The 21,970-nt window shown below is 46.1% G+C and overlaps 2 protein-coding genes across 4 annotated transcripts; one reads left to right on the plus strand and one right to left on the minus strand.

The window, feature by feature from the left end:
• The first annotated feature begins 4,832 nt into the window (after nucleotides 1-4,832).
• dtwd1 (DTW domain containing 1) lies at nucleotides 4,833-7,124 on the plus strand. Of its 2 annotated transcripts, none has more exons than XM_083691110.1 (5): nucleotides 4,833-4,937; nucleotides 5,201-5,522; nucleotides 5,746-5,889; nucleotides 6,086-6,377; nucleotides 6,534-7,124. In XM_083691110.1, the coding sequence occupies exons 2-5, from the start codon at nucleotides 5,223-5,225 to the stop codon at nucleotides 6,761-6,763; spliced, it is 966 nt and encodes a 321-aa protein (XP_083547236.1). In that variant the 5' UTR covers nucleotides 4,833-4,937; nucleotides 5,201-5,222; the 3' UTR covers nucleotides 6,764-7,124. The 2 variants fall into 2 exon arrangements, with proteins under 2 accessions (XP_083547236.1, XP_083547237.1); XM_083691111.1 differs by having other exon boundaries at nucleotides 5,205-5,522.
• A 148-nt stretch (nucleotides 7,125-7,272) lies between these two features.
• nnt2 (nicotinamide nucleotide transhydrogenase 2) lies at nucleotides 7,273-21,502 on the minus strand. Of its 2 annotated transcripts, XM_083691109.1 has the most exons (22): nucleotides 21,386-21,502; nucleotides 20,533-20,708; nucleotides 19,031-19,260; nucleotides 18,461-18,678; nucleotides 18,258-18,345; nucleotides 17,966-18,054; nucleotides 17,672-17,859; nucleotides 17,333-17,466; nucleotides 16,944-17,135; nucleotides 16,281-16,434; nucleotides 15,961-16,122; nucleotides 15,726-15,836; nucleotides 15,376-15,521; nucleotides 14,888-15,083; nucleotides 13,852-14,085; nucleotides 12,607-12,767; nucleotides 12,332-12,511; nucleotides 12,082-12,241; nucleotides 9,519-9,600; nucleotides 8,679-8,797; nucleotides 8,172-8,287; nucleotides 7,273-7,702 (listed from the first exon to the last, which is right to left on the minus strand). In XM_083691109.1, the coding sequence occupies exons 2-22, from the start codon at nucleotides 20,660-20,662 to the stop codon at nucleotides 7,556-7,558; spliced, it is 3,237 nt and encodes a 1,078-aa protein (XP_083547235.1). In that variant the 5' UTR covers nucleotides 20,663-20,708; nucleotides 21,386-21,502; the 3' UTR covers nucleotides 7,273-7,555. The 2 variants fall into 2 exon arrangements, with proteins under 2 accessions (XP_083547235.1, XP_083547234.1); XM_083691108.1 differs by lacking the exon at nucleotides 21,386-21,502 and having other exon boundaries at nucleotides 20,533-20,886.
• Nucleotides 21,503-21,970: the final 468 nt, after the last annotated feature.

Consider the following 21,970-nt stretch of genomic DNA (forward strand, 5'->3'; position numbering starts at 1 on the left):
CACACACACACACACACACAGACACACACACACACACACACACACACACACACACACACACACACACACACACACACACACACACAAATGAGAGCTTTACCTTCTGTTTGGTTTCACATCTGGCTGGGAGAAGCCCTGTCAGATAAAGACAGTCAGATTGAGAGAGCAAACCCCTGAATGCTTTTGACCCAAACAAAGTCTGAGCAAGGTGAAGGCTTCTGCCAAGTCACGCAAAGTTAGTCTTAGCAGATAATTTGTAACATGTTCAAAATGTAAACACATTTCTGACTCAAGGCTGTGTATTCCCAGCAGGCTAGGGGAGGCTGATGCCAACAGGAGCTAGCCTAGCTAGTTCTGCCATGAACATAGAGACGCAGGCTTTCTTTTGCATTACTATACACACATAAACAATACATAAACATAAACAAAACAATTATAACAACATGGAATCTGAGCCGACATGCAATACAGTACCCTACATCTTATGACAACACGTATGATATTCTATTCAACACTACTTTTAATAAATGAGGATGGTTGTGAACTGCAAATCATATAGCAGCACACAGAATTGTTCAGTGATATGAACTCTGGTCATGACTGCAGGCAGCTTACATCAATGTGGCACTCTCAAGTGAGGAAACTCTGCAAGTCAAGTGAGTCAACGATTTACGACGATCTAGTCCAACAGTTTAAGTAGAGCAGTAGTAGGTTTGCATTTGTGGCAAAGCATGAACGCACGAGACCACATGTGTCCCTTAATACCAACAGCATGTGCAGAGGCTTGGGGAGACCGGGGGTAGGTAGGGGGAGGCTGGGGGGGAGGGGGATGCCGGAGGGAGACACAGGAATAGAGGGGGACAAGGGGGACGGGGTGGGGATGGGGGGGGGGGGGGGGGTGCAGGGAGGCCCAGGCAGCTGAACTTGATACATTTTAGGGCCGTGAACCTTCCTTTTCATAGTGGAGGCCTGGAGTTGCGCAACCTGGGGAACACTGTGTTTGCAGCCTTAGCACGGAACCCCCAGAACACCCGTTTCTTCCAACAGAGATGGGAGACCCACATCTTCAACAGCTCCACTACGATTTCACACTCTCTCTCTCTGGCAAATCAAAACCACACTGGGAGATAATCAGTTACGTACGCACAAATCATGCAAACCCATGGTTGACGTTTCTGGAGTGGACCCGTGGAGAATGTCTGACCCGGTGTAACCGTCCCTTGAGAGACAGGATGCGTGACACACTGCCTTCCACTACAGTTTAGCATAATTAACTCCATAATTTAATGTTTATTCATGCTTCGTTAGAGCGAGAAAAACTAGTCACTGGCATTCTCAGAACCAGGAGAACAGGGTGTCCTAGGACAGACCAGGAGTGCAGGAGCCCCAGCCCTGGGGCAGGACATCTGGACTGAGCCCTGCTGGTCCACAGACTGGGTGGGCATGCTGGATCTAACCACACGCATAAACATACGCACGCACGCACACACTAACACACACACTCACACACTCTAACACACACACAAACACACATGTACGCAAGTACACACACACACACACACACGACTCACCACAGGTAGACTCACTCTCCCCGTCCGCGTCTCCTGGTAGATTCACCCAGCCCAAGTCCCAGTTTCTCCAGGAGAACAGATTCGGCTTTACACCTGATGACACAAATTCAGTCAACTACACTGTACCAAAGACACTAGATTTAGTGAAAGAAACAACTTATTGTGAGTACTATGGAATAACACAGGCATTGGTTACCTGAGACCCAGTGAGTGATCAGGTCGGCCAGGTCGCTCTTGAAGTTATCATCCAGTCTCTCCATGGATCCAGGGAAGGCGCCATAGAAAGCTGAGCAGACCGCCTGGGCCAAGCAGTCAGCATAGACCTGACACACAAACACACCAGCAACCTCAGCTTGGAATCAGCTCTGCTCATCGCAGCTTCAAACACTTCATTGGTTGTCTTTGCATGTTCGGACTCAAGTTCTTTACAAAAACTTCAAACAGAATTATGTCGGAGTGGAAAACTGACCAGTAACAAAAGATACATTGTAAACAAGCCATGTCCATGAAAGTACTCCACAGTTTCTAGTGACACGAAGGAAATAAGGTTCACATACTGAAATATACCTTGAATAACTTGTCCTTCAGATCCATCTCTGTCATCAGCAGTGAGACAAATGCCCCTGCAATGCGGTCAAACAGTTTGTTCTCTTCCTCTTCATTAGGCTTGCAGAAAAGAAGGGGGAAATATGTTTTGTTTGTGGCACCTGGCAGAAATATCCAGATAAGATTAATAACCAGTGATGGCTGTGCAGTACTGCCTAGAGAGAAAGCCTAGCTAGCCAGAACATTGTAATAGAAAGGAAACAGGAAAGGAAACAGGAGAAAACACTCCTGACAGAACAGGACTGCATCCAAGAGGTCACAGTCACCTTAAACTTATGAAGGAAGAACCACCAAAAGGTGTCTTTGTGCACGGCCAAATTCACCTTAAACTTATGAAGGAAGAACCACCAGAAGGTGTCCTTGAGCACGGCCACAGACAGGTCAGATATGAAGAAGGGCCTCCATATCTTGAGGAAGCCTGGCTGTAGGGAGGACAGGCATGTATATAAGAGTTAATACTGATTATCACTAACTTCTACTCCCTCAAAAGGCATCAAATATCAACACATAAGCTAACTACCGCCCAACTACATTTCATGACTTACTTATCTCAATGCAAGTTAAGACTGGCACAAAACATACATGGTAGATTCATCAAGCGTGTTTGGAATGCAGGACCGCATGTACCGAAAGGCCACATTCAACACACACATGTGCCTGACGTGCAAGTCTGCATGCGATCCTTAACTCTTCCATAAAAAATGTGACAGCTCAGGTATCTTTGAAACTTGACATAACATAACAAGTCTGTTTCACATCACACTGACCACATCTGGCTTTTGGGAATGGTGACTGGATATTAGTATTTGCAGTAATAAATAAACCGTGCTCTAGTTTACTCTGAATTTTAACTTGTTCTGTTGGAGAGCCAACATTTGAGAAAGGTCATGTGTGAAACTTGGACTTTGTTAATACAACAGGACTTTAATAGGCGTCTGTTTCTCAGATTAAGATGATTGGTTACAGAGCCTGCCAGAGTATTCCCCTGTGATGGGAGGGAGCCGAACTCTGCCCACTCCACGGCTGTTCTGCTGCTGACGAAAACCTTCACATTTAAAGACTACTCCAATGATAATTTATACATATGGTCTACAGAGAAGCATAGAATCCCAGGTAAGAGAAGATACCATAAGGACTCTTGTTGAAGCTATACAGCATGCATGAAATAGCCTAGCTTGTCATTAGCTACCCTTTTTTATCTAAAGGATAATATGAAATATTCAGAGTACCAAGGCATTGTCAGTAGGAGCTGGGTTGACAAGGAGTAGGAATGCTGGTTGTCAGGTAAGACCATGAACATTTGCAATGAGTTATAACATTGGGTTGCAGCCAAATCTGATTAAACTTTCCCACAAAGTCAACATTCATAGATCAGCCTAGATGTTAGATTACTGGCACGTACATTAAAGCTTTGGGCCTCTGAGACATTGTCCAAATGCTGTAAGGCATCAGGATGCCCAGGGATGTCAGTGTCTTCTACTTCAGAAAAGCCTGGATAGTCATAGTCCTGAAAAAAAAGATCAGTCCGAACAATAAGTAAATTAATCAATGTGTGCGTGTGCGTGTGCGTGTGCGTGTGTGTGTGCGTGCATGCGTGCATGCACGCGTGTGTGTGTGCTGTATGGGTGTGTGTTACCTTGATGTCCAGGCTCCGTGACACTGTCTCACTCTGCAAATTATACATTTAATTAAACATTTTTCGAGCCTAATAAAATGCATTCACATGAAATCGTTTCACTCTAAAGACAAATAATGATAATAATTGTGTTATCTCAATTAAAGACTAGCTCTACAATGTACATTCATTGAGAGAGAAAGAAATCGATATGCCTACCTGTTCTTTCATTTTTCTATGTGCATTTTCCACATATACAATATCTGAAAAATGGAAATAGCCAAAGGTAACACCAACACTAATCCATAGCCCTTCACACATGTCAAAAGATCAAGAGCTATCACTATTTCAGGTAGCCTATACTTACACTTATTTGTGTCAACCAACATTGAATCTGTCTTTTTGGATTGTGCTTGAGACATTGTGGATTCATGTTGTTTTATTTTAGACCAAAGCTCTTCGATGCTTTTGGAAAATGAAATAGGAATGTCTACTGGGAAGGGCACACTCAGTTTGAAATATTCAAATATCTGTCTTGATGAGCTGTAACTAAAAAACTGTGATGATAACTGTTCATTTTCTTCAAAGGTCGTAGGCCAGTCAGCCTGCAAGAAAGTTTAGAATATATTTGAAATAGATAGAGTAGTATACATTTAGTTTTACTTTATAATAATAATAATAATAAAAAATACTTTATTATGATATATAACCATAAAAGCAGCAATCAAAGTCAAGGAGCATGGGTAGGCCAGCCGATAAAGGTGCGTCTTAAGGTCTGCTTTAAAAGCCCCAGAGTCTGACCAGCCCTTAGATTCTGTCTTACCAGTCTTTGATGCCGAACAAATTTCTCAAACGTGTTAATGAGTTCATCATCGTCCTCTATTTCGTTAGCCATGTTTAGTGTGTCCCTACAAAGGTTTGTCTGCCTGCTACCTGTATAATCTTTGCTGCTGTCAAAGATGTGGTCGGTTGCTAGGTAACAGTTGGCAATCAATCTGCTCTTCCGGTTTTGTCTTTAAACACATCCGGCGCAGGAACCTCCACGCTTGCTTGTTTGCAGCTGAATTGATGATCCAGTGGCAGAATATCTAAAGCTGCTCTGGAGGAGAGTCTGGTTGAACTGTATCAAGTCACATTTTAGCAAGGTACTGTAACGTTTGCTTTATGAATACATGTGAGATGAGCGCTCAGTCGTTTGGGCAGGGTGTCTTCCTGCCTTTAGTTTAAGTAAGATAACGTTAGCTAACTAGCTAACTCTGTAGTTGTCATACGAGTTACTCTCGCGAGCACCCAATGATATCTGCTCGCACCACCATATTGCTTGCTGCTTCTCATCTGAAATGTTTCTAGTTAATGTTTCTAGTTTCTTCTAACTTACGTTATAATGTTTTTGTCTGTTTGTTATTAGCTAGCTAGCTATCCACCTCAGGATGTCCAGCCTTGTCAGCATAGATGTATCAAAATCATCAAAACATGACAAGCATCTGGACCAAACCCAGCGTCTCGACTGCCATGACAGTCCCAAAACAGTCTCTAGCGAGACATCTGCCAGACTTGAGTCTGCTGAGCAACCTCTCCAAGGTCTGAAGCTGGCATCACATGCGGTGCTGGAGAGAGCGCAGAAGAAAGGCAGGGTGAAGTGCTCTAAATGTGGGGGGTCAAGGATGTTCTTCTGCTACACATGCTGCTCGTTAGAAGGTGTCAACCCGCAGGAAATCCCCTCGATTAAGGTCAGTGCAAGTTGGATCCTCTTGATTGGTCTTAAACACAACACAGCAGCCATCAGGAATAGTTAAGTGCTCCACTGCTCCTCCTCACATGGCAAGAGCTATCCAAGAGTCTTTGGTGTAGTTAAACTAACTACACAGTGTGTTGTGTTCATATATACCCAACTCCATTTTAGCTGCCTGCTATATGATCCGACTGTAATGTTCCTCTATCTCGTGTGTTCAGCTCCCTCTGAAAATAGACATTATCAAGCACCCCCAGGAGACGGATGGCAAAAGCACTGCTATCCACGCCAAGCTGATCGCTCCCGATGACGTCACCATATACACTTACCCCTGCATACCTGAATTCGAAGGTGAAACGCACCAAGTTAGTTTGCTTTTCCTTGACTTGATATGATGAAATGTCCTGCGAGCTAATCACAAATAAACAATTAATCTACCATATTATGTTCATTTGATATTATCTAGTTCTACCATCTGTGAGTATCTGTGGGCTTGGAATGGATATTACCATAGTATTAACCTTTCTCACAGTATATCATTGTGCTTTGTGCTTTCCTCAGGTGGTATTGGTGTTCCCTGGACCAGGATCAGTCACCATGGAGGAGATGACGCAGAGTTTACGCCACATGGCTGACAGCGGGTCAGCTGGCTGCTCCCCTGAGGAGCCCTGCCCAAAGAGGCTGAGAAGGGAAGAGGAGGGGGCCACACACGATGAAGCCGATGGCCCGAGGCCAGGGGCCCCACAGCAGGCAGAGGGCCCAGGGTTAGAGGCTTGCCCCCTCCTGAGGGTGGTCTTCATCGACAGCACGTGGAACCAGACCAACAGGATCGTCACAGATGAAAGACTCCAGGGTAACTGTGACAGATTGTGTTTACACTGCTAAATACTTTTCAAAGAAGTCAGAGCCCTGTACTTTGTAAAGGAGGTACTTACCTCACTGCTTTGCTTTAGGTTGTGCTTCCTTGTGTATGTTGACTCATTATGGGATGTTCTCCCCCTCTCTGCAGCCTTGCAACAGGTGGAACTGAAGACGAGGAAGACCTGTTTCTGGCGACACCAGAAGGGCTCCCCCGACACGTACCTGGCCACAATCGAGGCCATCTACTACTTCCTAAAGGACTACCACGAACAGTGTCTGTCCCGGGAGTACAGCGGAGAGTATGACAACCTGCTCTTCTTCTACTCTTACCTGCACACACTCATCAACAAGGCCAAGACCTCGGCAGGGAGGCTCTGAGCAGGGAAAGAACAGACCTCCACAGGGAAACTCTGAGCAAGGAGAGATTGAGAACAGAGTGCAGACCTATAACATGAGTGCCAAGTTCCAACAGACTGAGATGAAGAATCACTGTTAGCTCTTAGATGCAAAGGCCCATTCTGGACAGTGTATTAGAGCTCTTTCTGAGGGATTATGAGAGTGAGACCTGGCCTGCTTCCATTGTTTTCTGTTCTGTATAAAATGGTCATGTGTGAAGAGAACATATGTTGCTTTGAGTCTTCTTGAGTCAACTGGAAAATCCTTCACAGAATATTTCTTATTTAGGACACCTCTTGGGTATATCCGATCCACTGTTGTGAGAGAAGAAAGGTACTTATTTTGACCGTGTGTTGCACTTGGTGTGAGCTCCTCTATATGCCACTGTCTGTATCACAGTTCTGTTGCTACAGTGTTTAATGGTTTTCCAATTCTACATATGAATTCATACCTAACCGAGTGAATGCACTAAGAATGAGTTCTGACAGGAATCACATTTAAACATATTTTATTTACAAATCAGGCAGTACATGCAGCTGGGCTAATTCTAATTGATCAAGTTTAAAGTGATCTTGGACACCTGTAACATCTCGTTATCGTCACCATCCAACATTTCATCATCATCACATTCACTGAGGACACAAGAAATCTTTATCAAGCCATAAAGTGAAAAAAATGTATCCTACAATGAACAACCTTGTCCTGCATCTGAATTAAAGAGAAATAAATACATGTTGAGGGAAAGCCAATGGGGAGTGGATTTGTTCTATCTATCTAATAGTAGGCCTCTCTAATCTTGGCCTGTAGGTTGTCACATGTCTTCTTGGCATCTCCCAGCAGCATGGATGTGTTGGGTTTGTAGAAGATGGGGTTGTCCACAGCAGCATAACCCACACCTAGAGTCCTCTTCATCACAATCACCTGAGGAGAGAAGGGACATGGTACAGGTCATTGATAGATACTGTATTGATTCCCATGGGGAAATTAAGGTGTTACAGCAGCTCACATCACAAACAACAAAATAAAGTGACAATAGAAAATAGAATACAAATAAAATAAAGACTTCTGGAACATTATATACAGTAAGAACAGTCCAGTATGATTTAACATCCCCCTGCCTGACTCTGATTTCCCCCCCCCCACAATTGAGCCAGCCGGAGGAGGAGTTGTACAGTCTTATAGCGGCAGGTAGAAAAGATCTCAGGCAGATCAGGTAATTGAATCATTACAAACAAAGCATGGAGCCAATGTAATCCTAGATATCAAGTTGTCATACTGCTTAGAGAGATGTGAGAGCACAGCATTGAAGGATGTAAACTAAATATTTTCTGACATGGAGGTGACGTTTTATTTGTCACAGGTGTGTGACCTTCAGACTAGAAAAACCCACCTGCTTAGACTTCCAGACCTCCAAGACAGGCATGCCAGCGATGATGGAGTTAGGGTCCTCCTGAGCTGCAGAGTTCACCGTGTCGTTGGCACCGATCACCAGTGTCAAGTCAGTCTCTGCGTGTCAAACACATAAATTCAAGTTTTATAATAGGGAAAAACCAGTCCAGTCAGAAAGCAATCCAACATTATTGGGTTTCCCTGCTCTGCACGTATCTCCCTCTGTCATAAACAGAACCATGTGTCTCCAAGTGGAAGGCTGGTCGCTATGAAAACAGCCTGTTGCCCTGATACATGGTATGTCTAAACATCATTACTCGCTCAACACTAAGATGAAAGGAGGTGTATTTATTATGTTAGTTCTGATTGAGTAGCACCACCACCCTCTCAGGACTGATGACAATATATGGACCAGCAGAGAGGTACTATATAACTGATACCTGGATCTTAACTCAAGGGCTTTATTAATAATCAGTCAACTCATGCGAATATGTCTGTGCTTCTTTACTTGCGAAGTCATCATTGATCTCGTCCATCTCCAGGACCACATCATAGGGAACTCCAGCCTCAGCCAGGAGTACGTTCAACTGGCCTGGCATACGGCCTGCCACGGGGTGGATACCGAACCTGCCAACACACACACACACACACACACAAAATAACTGATCAACAAACACATTTCAGAGCATTGAAACTATACGCAGATCCTTTTTTCTTTCTTCGTTGACCTGCCTGCACCTCATGATCCAGATGTTCACCTATTGGATTTCATCTACGCCCATAGAGGGTGAAGACGATCGACCAGCCCTCCTCATCAGTCCAGAACATACAGTTTGTCTTAACGATGTAGACTAAACGCGTATTTAGATCAGTGAACCTCTTTAGGTCGACATGCCTAAAACCCTCTGGGATCATCTCTATCTCTCCCTGCCCAGTTATAAATACTGTCTAGGAAAGCTCTTGAGAGCGCTTCACAGCTTTGCACTTTATTTAGATAATAAAGATGTTTCCCACTTTAAGATATCAGGCCCAGATGTGTTTTGTCTTTGTCTTAACAAAACGAGACAGAACCTGCCAGGATTCATGACCACGAAACAGAGACAATGTAATTTGTAAAAAAACAAATGGAAAGAAGGGAATTCGTCCGGATCTGTTATTTTCAAAAGCTAACAAGAAAATGTCATTATCTCATTCTGTTACGTGGGGACTATTGGTGCTCAACTCAAATAAACAGCAGACAGTGGTGGTTAATGATGATTAAGAGTATGGAGGTTGGGTGTGGGTGTTTAACAGGTGTAACACACTGTTGATGATGAGGGTGTGGGTGTCACAGGTGGAGTAGACCCACCTGACATCCTTGCCCTGTTCTTTCAGCATCTTCACCATGTCTGCGATGGGATACTGGGCCTTCGCTGCACACAGACCCCAGCCTGTAAACACACACACACACACAATGTTACACACACTACAACTGTCACAGACACACAGAGCTCACATGACTGATACACTCACCTCTACACTTAACACAAGGCAGGCTCCCCTGTCTCAGAGTGTGTGTGTGTAGACATTGCATGCAAGAAACCCCCTTTCTTTTTTTCCTGTGTCTGTGTAACCCCTGCGTGACCCAGTGGTCAGATATCTGTGTAGAGGTGAAAGGTTGGCGGTGCCTGCTGTAAGGGCAATAGATTAAACCAATACAATACATTTGGAATTGAGTGGTGCAGTCCACTGGGGTCCCCCAGGGCTCTGTCCTAGGGCCTTTACTGTTCTCCCTCTATACCAAATCTCTTGGCTCAGTAATTTTCTCACATGGTTTCTCCTACCACTGCTACGCAGATGACACTTAACTCTCTTTCTTTCCCCCCTTCTGCCTCACAGGTGGCAACACGAGTCTCTGCGTGTCTTGCAGATATTTCCGCTTGGATGTCAGCCAACCACCTCAAGCTCAACCTTAACAAGACTGAGCTGCTCTTCCTCCTGGGGAAACCCTGCCCTCTCCAAGACTTCATCACAGTAGAGAACTCTACTGTGACCTCCTCCCCGACAGCCAAGAACCTTGGGGTGATCCTTGACATGCTGCCGCCTGTCTGGTGTTCAATGTCCCCAAATTCTCCCATGTTACCCCCCTCCTTAGCACCCTTCACTGGCTCCCGGTAGCAGCTTGCATCAGATTCTAGACCCTGGTGCTTGCCTACGGGGCGGCAAAGGAATCAGCCCCTCCCTACTTGCAAGCAATGGTCAGCCCCCAAACCCCTGCCCAATCACTCCGCTCTTCCACCTCGGCTGGCTTTTCACTGTCCTGGCGCCCTGCTGGTGGTACAAGCTTCCCACTGCTTTCATGACTGCAGAGTCACTAACTGTCTTCCGCCGCAGATTGAAGACCCATCTCTTCAGGCTACATCTTAACAGCCTAAAGACCTCTTCACCCCCACTATCCCCCTGTACAAGTTTACTGTAAATCTACTGTAAATAAATACATTTTTAAAAAGTAATTACTCCTTCTTCTAGCATTGTGACTGCCAATAGCCCCTGGTCCTGGCATAGATTACTTTTTCTTATGATGACTGATGGATAGATGATTCACTTATTTAGACAAATGTATTTGTTGTAAGTCGCTTTGGATAAAGGCGTCTGCTAAATGCCATAAATGTAAACATGTAAATGTAAACCCCTAATCAAGTCCCTTTGGAGAGGTTCAACCCCCTACCCTTGACCCCTGGTCTCCCCCCAGGCAACTGTGGCCTTCTGTTTCACCACTACCAGGCTTTTCTGGTTTACTATCGTAACGCCTGACTCTGTCTAGGGTTGCCTGCCTTCATGTCTCTCTGTCCTCACGGCTATAATCAAACCAGTGTGTTTGACCTGACTGCTGTTTCTTTTCTGATGTTCAAAACAAAAGCAAAGAAAACAAAGACGAGCCTTAGTGCTTTGAATTAAGTCCTTCTGTGCTGCTTGGGTCACTGTGACTTGGACTCCTCACATTTCAGGGAAATAAAGATGAATTAATCAGTCAATCAATCGTCTCAGTATCAACCGCCTCTTCTTTCCTGCTCACTCTCACTCTCTCTCTCCCCTTCTCCCTCTCCCCCATCTTGGTCTGTGTGTGTCTCCCTACCTCCCTCTCCCATCTTCTCTCTCTCTCCTCACATCAACTCTGCTGCATTACTGATAAACAACATCTAAAGCTGACACCCTATTTGGCAGTTGGCAGTGTGTTGGCCCCACAGTTGGCAGGACATCCTTTAAGTCTTTTAGTCTGACTGGGGCAGTGTGTGTGTGTGTGTGTGTGGCGCTGTGGACTGGCTCAGTAAAGCAGGGTTATAAGATGGTCAAACAGCTCCCTCTCATGCTTACTATCTGTACCTGTTCGGCTCCACCACTGTATGAGGTAAACAAAGTGTCATCCCAAATTATGTTACACCGTAGGTTTGAATCAACACATGGTCATATATACTTTATATGTGTCTTATTATATATATGCACACACACATATATACACACACACACTATTGTTTACTAATATACACTTCTTACGGTTCTTTACTCTTCCCAAATTAAACAACGCTACCTCCATTGTCATGTTTGTCTTGGCAAGACAACAGCTGCATTTAGACTGTTTATAATGTCTGCTCTGATCAGATGCGGGTCTGTTCAGTCTTATTGGCTCAAGCTCTCGGAGAGCAGCATCTGGAGTACAGAATAGAGTACACACTGCAGCCCAGCGGCAAGGGAGTCTGACAGCACAGGTGTGCATCATCAGAGTTTCTCTGATCTGAACCCAAACCTCCCTCTCCTGTTCCTCCTATGGCTAAGGGCCTGCATGTCTCTGTGTTTGGGGTGGTTCTAGAGAGAGAGTTGGCTTTGGTTCTAGAGAGAGAGTGTGTGTGTGCGTGCGTGAGACCCTCTTGTACCTGGTGTAATGATGATGCTGCTGGCCTCTTTGATCAGCTCAATGGACTGGTCCACGTTGACCTCTGTGTGGGTGCCAACGATCTCCATCGGCTTCCCACCCGCCGTGGAGGTCGTACCGTACCCACCCAGGATCACATTGGGCAGGGAGCGGTTCATCGCCTGCATACAGAGGGGGGCAGAGACTGTTAGAGTACGATAGAGTGGTGGTGGGGTGTGTGTGTGTGTGTGTGTATATATATATACACTCACCACACACATGATGTAGGAGAGGATAGCACCAGAGGAGCCAATCAGAGCTCCTACAATGGTCATGAGGTTGTTGTCCAATAGGAAGCCCTCTGCACACAGGGCCCAGCCGGAGTAGCTGTTTAACACTGTGATGACCACTGGCATGTCAGCGCCCCCGATGGCCGCAGTTAACGTCACACCCTGCACATACACAACATGTGTCATCAGAACGCCACAGGAATGCTAGTCAAAACAAAGCCAAATCCTAGTGTTCGTCATGAAATTGTGTGTTTTACCATAATGGTGGAGAGTCCGGACACGCCAATCAGACAGCCCATGCCCGTGGTGTAACTGGAGCTGAGCATGAAGGGAACCATGCCGCCCACCGACGCCGCCATCAGACTCGCATTGATCATGTGGCGTCCCGGCAAATGCAGGGGGGCGGAGTTCAGAACGCCTGGAACATGGAAATAAACAACAACATTCTCAACTCGGAACAGTACACCAAAGCCTCTTTAAGGACGTATATACAACCTCTGACCAAACCAAGAGCCCCAAACAAGGAACCTAGAATTTGGAACGTGAAACTCTAAGCATAGAGCGGTAGAATGAAATGCAACAAACCAATCAGAACTGAGAAAGGAGGATGAGTAATACAGAAAATGATGGATAAAAACAGAAGAGTGGGACAAATTGACAAGGCAAATGGAAGAGAAAAGAATGTGTGGGAAATCCAGATAGGGTGGATTAAGAACTGATCAGACCAGAACATTGTCATGATTATGCCAATTGCCAAAATAAACAGGACTCTGACGAGACATGCAAAGCCAGTGCCACAAATGAGAGAGAGAGAGTGTGTGTGTGTGTGTGTGTGTGTGTGTGTGTGTATTGATTGGCAAGGAGGGGGGTAATTTGGTTGTATAACAGACGGAAGAACTGGCAGGACAGCCTGTATTTGTCAGTGATCAGAGGAGGGGATAGGACAGCAGAAGACAGGAGAGGAGAGGAGGCTCCTCACTAATCAGCAACCTAAGAGATTGATTATGGTGATTATGCTGAAAAGCAAATTGTGGATTTGTGGTTTGACCACAACTTGTCAACAAGTTCTCCACAGTGTTCCTGAGCCAACTGGAATGCCCTGCTCAGTCCAGGCCACTAATCCAAGTGAGAGTCTCTGCCATCCACAGCTCAGACAACAACCCTCCAGTCTTCACTCAACAAACATTCACTTTCATATCCAGCCCACAACATTCCTCTGCGACAGTCACGCCAGAATCATCAGCGTGCACACACACACACACACACACACACACACACACACACACACACACACACACACACACACACACACACACACACACACACACACACACACACACACACACACACACACACACACACACACACGATTTACTAGAGTATCTTTAGCTTTTGCAAGGAGACAATCAGCACCAGAGGACAGATAGTTGTGTGTGTGTGTGTGTGTGTGTGTGTGTGTGTGCATGCAACACTATCCTTTATTTTCAGTGCAGCCACTGTACCTTGCAGCTTGCCGTAGGCTACCAGCGAGCCACTGAAGGTTACCCCTCCGATGTAGGTGCCAAGGTATGCCACAGTCTTGACCATGCCGGCAGCCGGGTGCGTGTCCAGGTGTGGGAACTCAATCATGAACTCTGCCACGCAGGTCAGTACGGCTGCCAGCCCTACCAGGCTGTGGAACGCTGCCACCAGCTGAGGCAGGTCTGAGATCTCTATACGCTTAGCAATGGTCAGACCTGGAGACACACACACACAACAGACAGGTGAGTATACACACACCAGGGGACAAAAGAAAGATGGCACATACACACGTGAGCCATCACATAACAGCACCCAGTTTGTGTGCTTAACATTGAGTTAGGCTAACATTAATGTATGCATTTTCCATCGCTATTCTCATCCACCACGCCCAAGTGAAGCATGAACACTCATAACACATCTGGTCACACCTGCATTAAATTACATGTGTATTCATATTGGGCATTAACTTCTAAAGCAACCAAATACTCCAGAGGCTTTTAAGCGTATTGTCAGATAAAACGATAGAGATACAGATAATAAGAACCAGTTTTTCTCTGAAGGATAGAATTACTAATCTCAGACCCAGTAAACAGACTAATGTTTGCCAATTGCTACAGGCTTCACAGAGAATAACACTGTTCATCATATCGCTCTTAAACATCACTACGACAAGACACAGAGACATATCAACATGAATACTGCTCCATCAGGACAGGATGATTGATGTGGAATCATATTTATTGAAATTCACTCATTCCTCAAAGAAAACAAAAATCAGATGCAAAGTTTATAGCGTGTAAACTAATTTATCATGGTTTTGGATATCTCTAAACAACAGTGGGATCATATGACAGATTGCACAGTTGTTTAGAAATGCGCGTACTTTTCACTCTGTGTTGTTTTGATTTCAGTTCCAGACTGAAACATTCATTAATCAACGCATGGCTCATTTATGTTGAAGTGACGACTGAAATGTTGATTCATGTGCACTGTCCCCGTCAAATCAACTGTACGTACCCAGGGTCCCTCCAGTGGCCATGGCCAGGGACATCTGGGACAGCAGCTCAGGGGAAGGTTTGAGGGAGCCCAGGGTGGCAGCGATGCCCCCTGCCACCCCCATCATGCCCAGGGTGTTACCCAGACGACTGGTGCCCTGGGCAGAGAGGCCTGCCAGCGCGCCCACACAGCACATGCCCGACCCCAGGTACATCATCTACACAATAACACAAACATTAGCCTAGTGACTGTACATTCATTAGTTTACACAACAACCCCTGAAGCATGATCAGTTTCTGGATAGCCTCTGACAACAACACAGAAGACACATTCAGGCAAATATTCACATTCATGAAAATGTTCCTATTCATCATAATCATAATGCATTATATGCATTTATGTTGACTGATGAGCAAAAAAACAAGCACGCAACAAATACTAAGAGACATTCATTTTTCCAGTGGTACTGTATCTGTCAATGTAGCAAGGTGCCCTGTCTGCTCTGTCACCTGCTCGATGCTGTACCCTGCAGCCACTGAGGCCCCGTAGCCCCCTACGAAGGCAGTGGCAGGCAGCAGGTACAGGTAGTTATACTCTGGAGGGTCTGTGGGACGCTTGAACATGTCCAACATCCTCTGGGTGATGCAGAAACCACCTGGTGACACACAGGGACAGGTAAAAGACAGGTAAAAAAGTATTGTATATTTACTATAGGTAGGAACAACATTAACAGACAGCTAGCAGGCATGTGAGAAAGGGGAAAACATTTCTTCTTCTTTTTTTAAAGTTTTCTAGTTATTTAGCTTCTGGTTTATGTGTTGAAGGATTGGTGCGTGTCAGAGCTGCAGGGAAGTGAAACCTGCGATGTTGATGGAGGAGACGAACGCTGCAGCCAGAGCTAGACCCTCAGGGAGGGAGGAGGGGGTGAGACCGCCCCCCATGAGGACCAGACCCCCCACCGCTGTCAGACCTGGGGAGGAACACAACCACAACGTCAACACACAACCACGCTTAACACAACCACAAATCCAACCACATATGTGCCATAAACAAGTGTACGATGGGTACTGTGTGTGAGTTGTAGCCCCCCTGACCTGAGATGGCGTTGGTGACAGACATGAGAGGGGAGTGCAGTGCTGGGGTCACGCCCCACACCGTGTGGTATCCCACGATCCCCGCCAAGCCGAACGTCGTCACCATCTGAGTGAACGCCGAATTAGGAGCGATGATGCCAAGCGCCAACACCGTGGAGGCACCTGCAGAGACAGGAGAGAGAGAGCTCAGTGTGTGTGTGTGTGTGTGTGTGTGTGTGTGTGTGTTCGTGACTGTGTATGTGTTCGTAAGTACGTGCATAAGTGTGTGTTTGTGTGTAAGAGAGAGAAAGCTTAGTGTGTTGCATGTGTATGTGTTTGACCTGCAGTGTAGACACTAGCGGAGGTCAAGGTGCGGTTGAATGGAGAGACCACAGCCGCCTTCTCAGCCTGCAGCTCTGCTACAGTCTTCTGTTTGACCGGGGCAGTTGGGGGGGACGTCTTAGGGAGAGGGGATGGGAACAGGTTCTTGCCCTCCTGGAAATACGAGAACCATGAGAAATACGAGAAATAGAAAATAAAGAGTTTAGCGTGAGAAACTGACATAAAAGAATTTGGCATACAATATTGTGGGACCCTGCCCTGATAATTTGAGTATTTATTTTCCAAAATGAGAGTCACGGATGATGTACAATAAGATACACAATTTTCAATATTCAATCCTGAACTAGTTAAGAGTTCTCTGCAAGATAAATTCCCTTTTAAGTAGCCTGAATAATTCTCAGTTTGACCATGAGTAATTTGATATGCCCCATGGAGGTTGCTTGCTCTCGCTCTGCCATAAACAATGTGTCAAAGCAGTAATTCCTGGAAAAGTAATTCTTTGAAAATTCATAACATTCCTTCCTGATCCTCACGTGAGAAAGTTCCCAGCTGGGCTGGAGTTCTTTGAGGCCAGTTTGGCAAGAGTGTTCCTGGCACAGTGGGTTAAACCAATCTACCTCCAGTGGAGGGGGGTTTCAAGGAAAGATTTACTCAAGACCCACCTGCATGACCATAGTCCCCCTGATGACGTGGTCAACGGTTCCGTAGTCAAACTCGTCTTTGGGCACAAAGTGGAAGTAGTCCTTGTCTGGGCTGATGGCCTTCAGCAGCTTCAGAACGTTGTTGGAGTATAGGGTGCTGGCCTGGGTGGGCATACGGCTGGGCAGGTCCGTGTAACCGATGTGTGTTACACCCTTGGGAGAGAGACAGACACACACACACACAATTTAGTTACACACAGAGACTCCAGTCACACACACACACACTGACTCCTGTGCCCTCGGACACACACACACACACACACAGAGTATGCTCCATCTCCTGGTCTGAACCCCTGTCAGAGCACCAGTGGTTGTATTGTTGTTTAACGCACAGGAGACATAGCCCTCACCTTGTGAACATGCAGGTCCCCAGGCTGGGTGGTCTCAATGTTGCCCCCTGCCTCTGCAGCCAGGTCCACCACCACTGAGCCGTCCTTCATAGACTCCACCATCTCACGCTTGATCAAGATAGGTGCCCTCTTTCCTGAGGGGCAGAGGGAAGAGGTGAGGATGAGGGGGTGACACATGGGGCAGAGAGAGAAAGAGGAAAAAAAGGGACAAACACGGGTAGAAAGAGACCGACAGAAGAAATAGAAAGACAAGAGGGATAAGGGAGGGAATAGAAGAGAGAAGGGCTGTAGAAAAAGAGGAGAAAACAAGAGAGAAAGCAAGGGGGGATATATATTTACCTGGAATAAGTGCAGTACTGATGAGGATGTCAATCTCTTTACACTGCCTGGCAAACAGAGCCATCTCAGCCTCGATGAACTCCTTGGACATCTCCTTGGCGTAACCTCCAATCCCGTCCCCAGACTCTTCAATGTTCACCTCCAAAGGTTCCGCCCCAAACGACTTAAATTGCTCTAGAGCTGCTGGTCTGAGAGTGGAAAGAACATCGTAGAACATCGTCGTTGTCATCATCATCATTATTATCATCATCATCATCTGCAGCAGTAGTGCTGTGCTGTATGTGTGTACTCTACCTGGTGTCAAACCCTCTCACTATGGCTCCCATAGACTTGGCTGTTCCAGCTGCTGCTAACCCAGCCACTCCACCACCAATAACCAGGACCTGGGGGTTAACAACAAGGTGGTCAATGTACTAGCCTAGAGCCTTTATACTGGTCACATTTACCCCACGACAGCTCGGAGAGGCTACTCATTATGGGTAGGGTTTAGGTAAACACTGATGACATAGGGTAATGGTAGGACACACACACACACACACACACACACACACACACACACACACACGGTAGCAGGTGATGGAGGTACCTTAGCTGGGGGTACTTTTCCTGCTGCAGTGATCTGACCAGTGAAGAACCTGCCAAAGTTGTTAGCAGCCAAGACCACAGCCTTGTACCTGCAAGGCAAGAACACACACTTTCAATTACACATGACTGTAAAAAGTGTGTGTGTGCATGCGTGCATCCATGTGCCTGTGCATCCATGTGCCTGTGCATGTGCGTGTGGCCTACCCTGCAATGTTGGCCATGGAGCTGAGGGCGTCGTATCCCTGTGCGATGGTGACACGGGGCACCTGGTCCATGGCCAGCACGGTGCTCTGACTCTCTGACAGCTTCTGCATCAGCTCTGGGTTCTGGGCTGGGTAGATGAAGCTCACCAGGGTGGCCTTGGGCTTCAGCAGCTCCGCCTCATGCATCCCCGTAACCTCGTTCAACACAGGGGCTCGCACCTGGAGAATAGAATGGAACGGAATGGAATATAATTGGGTTAGGCTAATCTCCGTGTCAGGCCAGATACTGTTGTTATGGGCAGTTCAATCATAATTTCATTTTCATAAATCAATACACATGTATCATTACTTTGGAATGTGAGTAAGCGCAACCCCTTCCAAAATGTGCCTTGAGGCTTTTATGTATTGGCACACTTTGACCCCAAGCAGCACTCCTGTATCGTCCTTCAACAACAATCTCTCACTCTGGGTTAGGTACAGCAAGGCCTCCCAAGCTGGGTTTCAGACACACACACACACACACACACACACAGCTGAACTAGACAAAGTTCTACAGGAGCACGATGCAGACCTTGAGGACCAGGTCCGAGCCGAAGGCTCCCTTGGTGTCAGTGATAGTGGCCCCAGCCTCTTTGTACATCTGGTCAGAGAACTTGGCCTCATCTCCGGCTCCACTCTCCACCTGGACGTTGAAGCCCTGTTTGACCAACAGCTCCACCCCCGCTGGTGACACTGCCACACGCCGCTCATTCTTAAAAATCTCCTTCGGAACACCAACCATCAGGTCTTTGTACAGCACACCTGGGGAAAGACACACACACAGTCTTGTAGGGTACACTAAGAGAAACTCACATACACACTTGGTCCTCAAAGCTCATACCTGAGGATACAGTAGGGGTGTGAGTCTATATACACACACACACATACACAGGTAAGGATAAATGCACAACATCACTACTCACAGCAGGGAGAGCGGGGATTAAGGTCAGCACGTCTAGTACACACAGACACACACATTGTTTTGCTTGGTATGGCACACGCTGCTGACATAAGTATACAGCAGGGGGCAGCCCCTCCTGTAGGAACCAAGTACCCAGGAAGTGGAACTGTAAACCGTGACACTCCAAAGAGGGCAAATATAAGCAATCATTAAAGATGAAAGAGGCAACAAGTGGTTAGAGGCAAACATGAAATGATAAGGATTATCTTAAAAATATATATAATTTATTCAGTTAAGCAGGCATCCCAAACAGAGACAGACACTAATGCAACCTCACTGGAGGGCGGGAGGCAGGTGAGAGAGGAGGCAGGCATTACAATGAATATGAGGTTTGCACTTCAGAACAGCTCTGGAGGAACATGCTCCATCTTTATTGGGTTTTTTTAATGCAACAGTGGAACATACATGCACATGGGGTGGCGAGGCTAGGGAGTGAGGCAGGAGGTAGGGCTTGCTATGGCAGGCTGTGGAAAACGAGGCCCACTGGAGAGTCAGGTTTCACATATCTGTCCTTACACGGCATGACGACCTCCCCGCCGCAGAGACATTATTAGCAGCTCATTGGCGGAGAGCCAGCTTCCACTGCGAGGCCTGCACTGCCTCTCAGACAGCTTCTAAACCCAGAGTTAAATCCTGAGTAATACACAAAACTCATACAAACACACAACACACACCGCTCCAGGCACTACTTCTAACTCTGATACCACAGAGGAGCTAAAAGGTAGAAAACAACCATGGAGCAGCAAGAACTACATTTCACCTTTATCTGACCTCTTACATGTTGACTCAGGGTTAGCTACCAGAGTGAAGTTAGCTTGCTAAGTTGCTTCAGACCAGTGATTCCTATTTAGGCAAGTTCTCCTACAATCCAATCCAAACACTACTATTCCCTGGTCTGGTCTGTGGGGTTTTTTCCACTCTTCCAGCCAGGGGAGAGCATGTCCTCGACTGAACCGTTGTTTCCACATGCCTTAGCAGGGACAGAGCCATAAACTGAAGCACCCAGGCCCAAGACTGTCCACTGCAGATACGTTCACTAAAAACAAGAGAAAGAGATAAGCAGTCTACTGTACCTTTGGAGGCCTCTTGGTCCCGCAGCACAGGGAAGCTCCTGAAACACCTCCTTCCAGGTATCCTCTGACGGACACCATGCCGGAACAAGGTGACGGAAGAGCAGGAGACGCAACGCAGGAGGGTCGACATGGCTACTGTGGGACTGTCCTGTCCTGAGGGATCCGCTCAGCAGCTCCTGGACACACACAGGTGGGAGATAAACTCAACGGTCAGATGGCAAAGCACATGGTCCTCCCCCAGAAAGTCCTGAACCCACACACACAGTCTGCTGCTGGGGCCTAGCGACGGCAGTGTGACATTTCAGCTCTACAGGACACCACACTCTTGTCACAGGGTTGGTTACACACTTCACAGAGGTTCGCGAGATCTGGAAATATGACGGTGAAGTAAGAGAGTATGCCAAGACATTCCTGGCAGTTCTGGGCAGGGGCAGGTGCAGGGGGGCAGGAGCAGAAAGATTATCCACATGACATGTTGTGGGTTGGTAAATGAGAGCAGCTCAGCGGACACAGCTTGCACATACACACACTGCATTAACTCTAACCCTAACTATCCCCATATATATAATCAGGCATAGGGGTAATAGGTAATAACAAACAATCTCCATTGAAAGTTAAGACCTGTTGCTGTTGAGTAGGGATACTCAACCATTCATTAGGCATACTGCTGCACCTGCTGAGAAAAGCTGCAGTCCCCTTTTCATTCAGGTTTTCAACTTAGTTTAACGTTCACTTGACTTGGTATCGGAGAATATTGTAGTCCATTGTCTGTCCAGCGCTTGGATTTCAAACTGTCCTGTGAGAAGTGAAGTAAAGTAAGTCTAGGAGCAGTAGTCATACATTCCTCACTAACCTTTACGTTTTATTCCTTTCACCTGTGTTCACTACTTGTACGGGAAAAGTAGAGCAGTGTTTAAGAAATATCACATAATTATTAAACTAGTCGGGAGTTCGGACGACCTTCACAGCGGTGGGTGGAGCGCGCCGTCGGTATCACAGTCGTATCTGACTATAAATAGAGGACCATGTGATTATTGTGATACCCACAATAAAGGCGTCACGGGTTGCGTTTAATTCAGACGGAAAAGGAAAGAAATAAGAATGGAGAGAGAATAGTATTTCAAGAATCATGGACCAATGAAGTGTCTGATCATCATCGACCATTATAACAAGTTTTAAAATAAACAATATAATGTAATATAATATGACTAACAGACATTTTTAAAACAGACCCAATTTGGACTCTTAATTGAAAAGAAATAATGACATTTGGAAACGCACTTTTTTCGCCAAGTTTCATAAAATGGATGCAATTTTTGTTCGATAAACTTTATTTTGCAAGTTATTTCCATGTTGTACACCAGGTGGCGTCAGAGGATGATGATTGAAAAATAAGAGGTAAATAGATGGGCGACTATGACCAAACCTAGATTTTAAA

The sequence above is a fragment of the Argentina silus genome (assembly GCF_951799395.1).
Source record: "Argentina silus genome assembly, chromosome: 19".
In the NCBI taxonomy this organism is placed as follows: domain Eukaryota; kingdom Metazoa; phylum Chordata; class Actinopteri; order Argentiniformes; family Argentinidae; genus Argentina; species Argentina silus.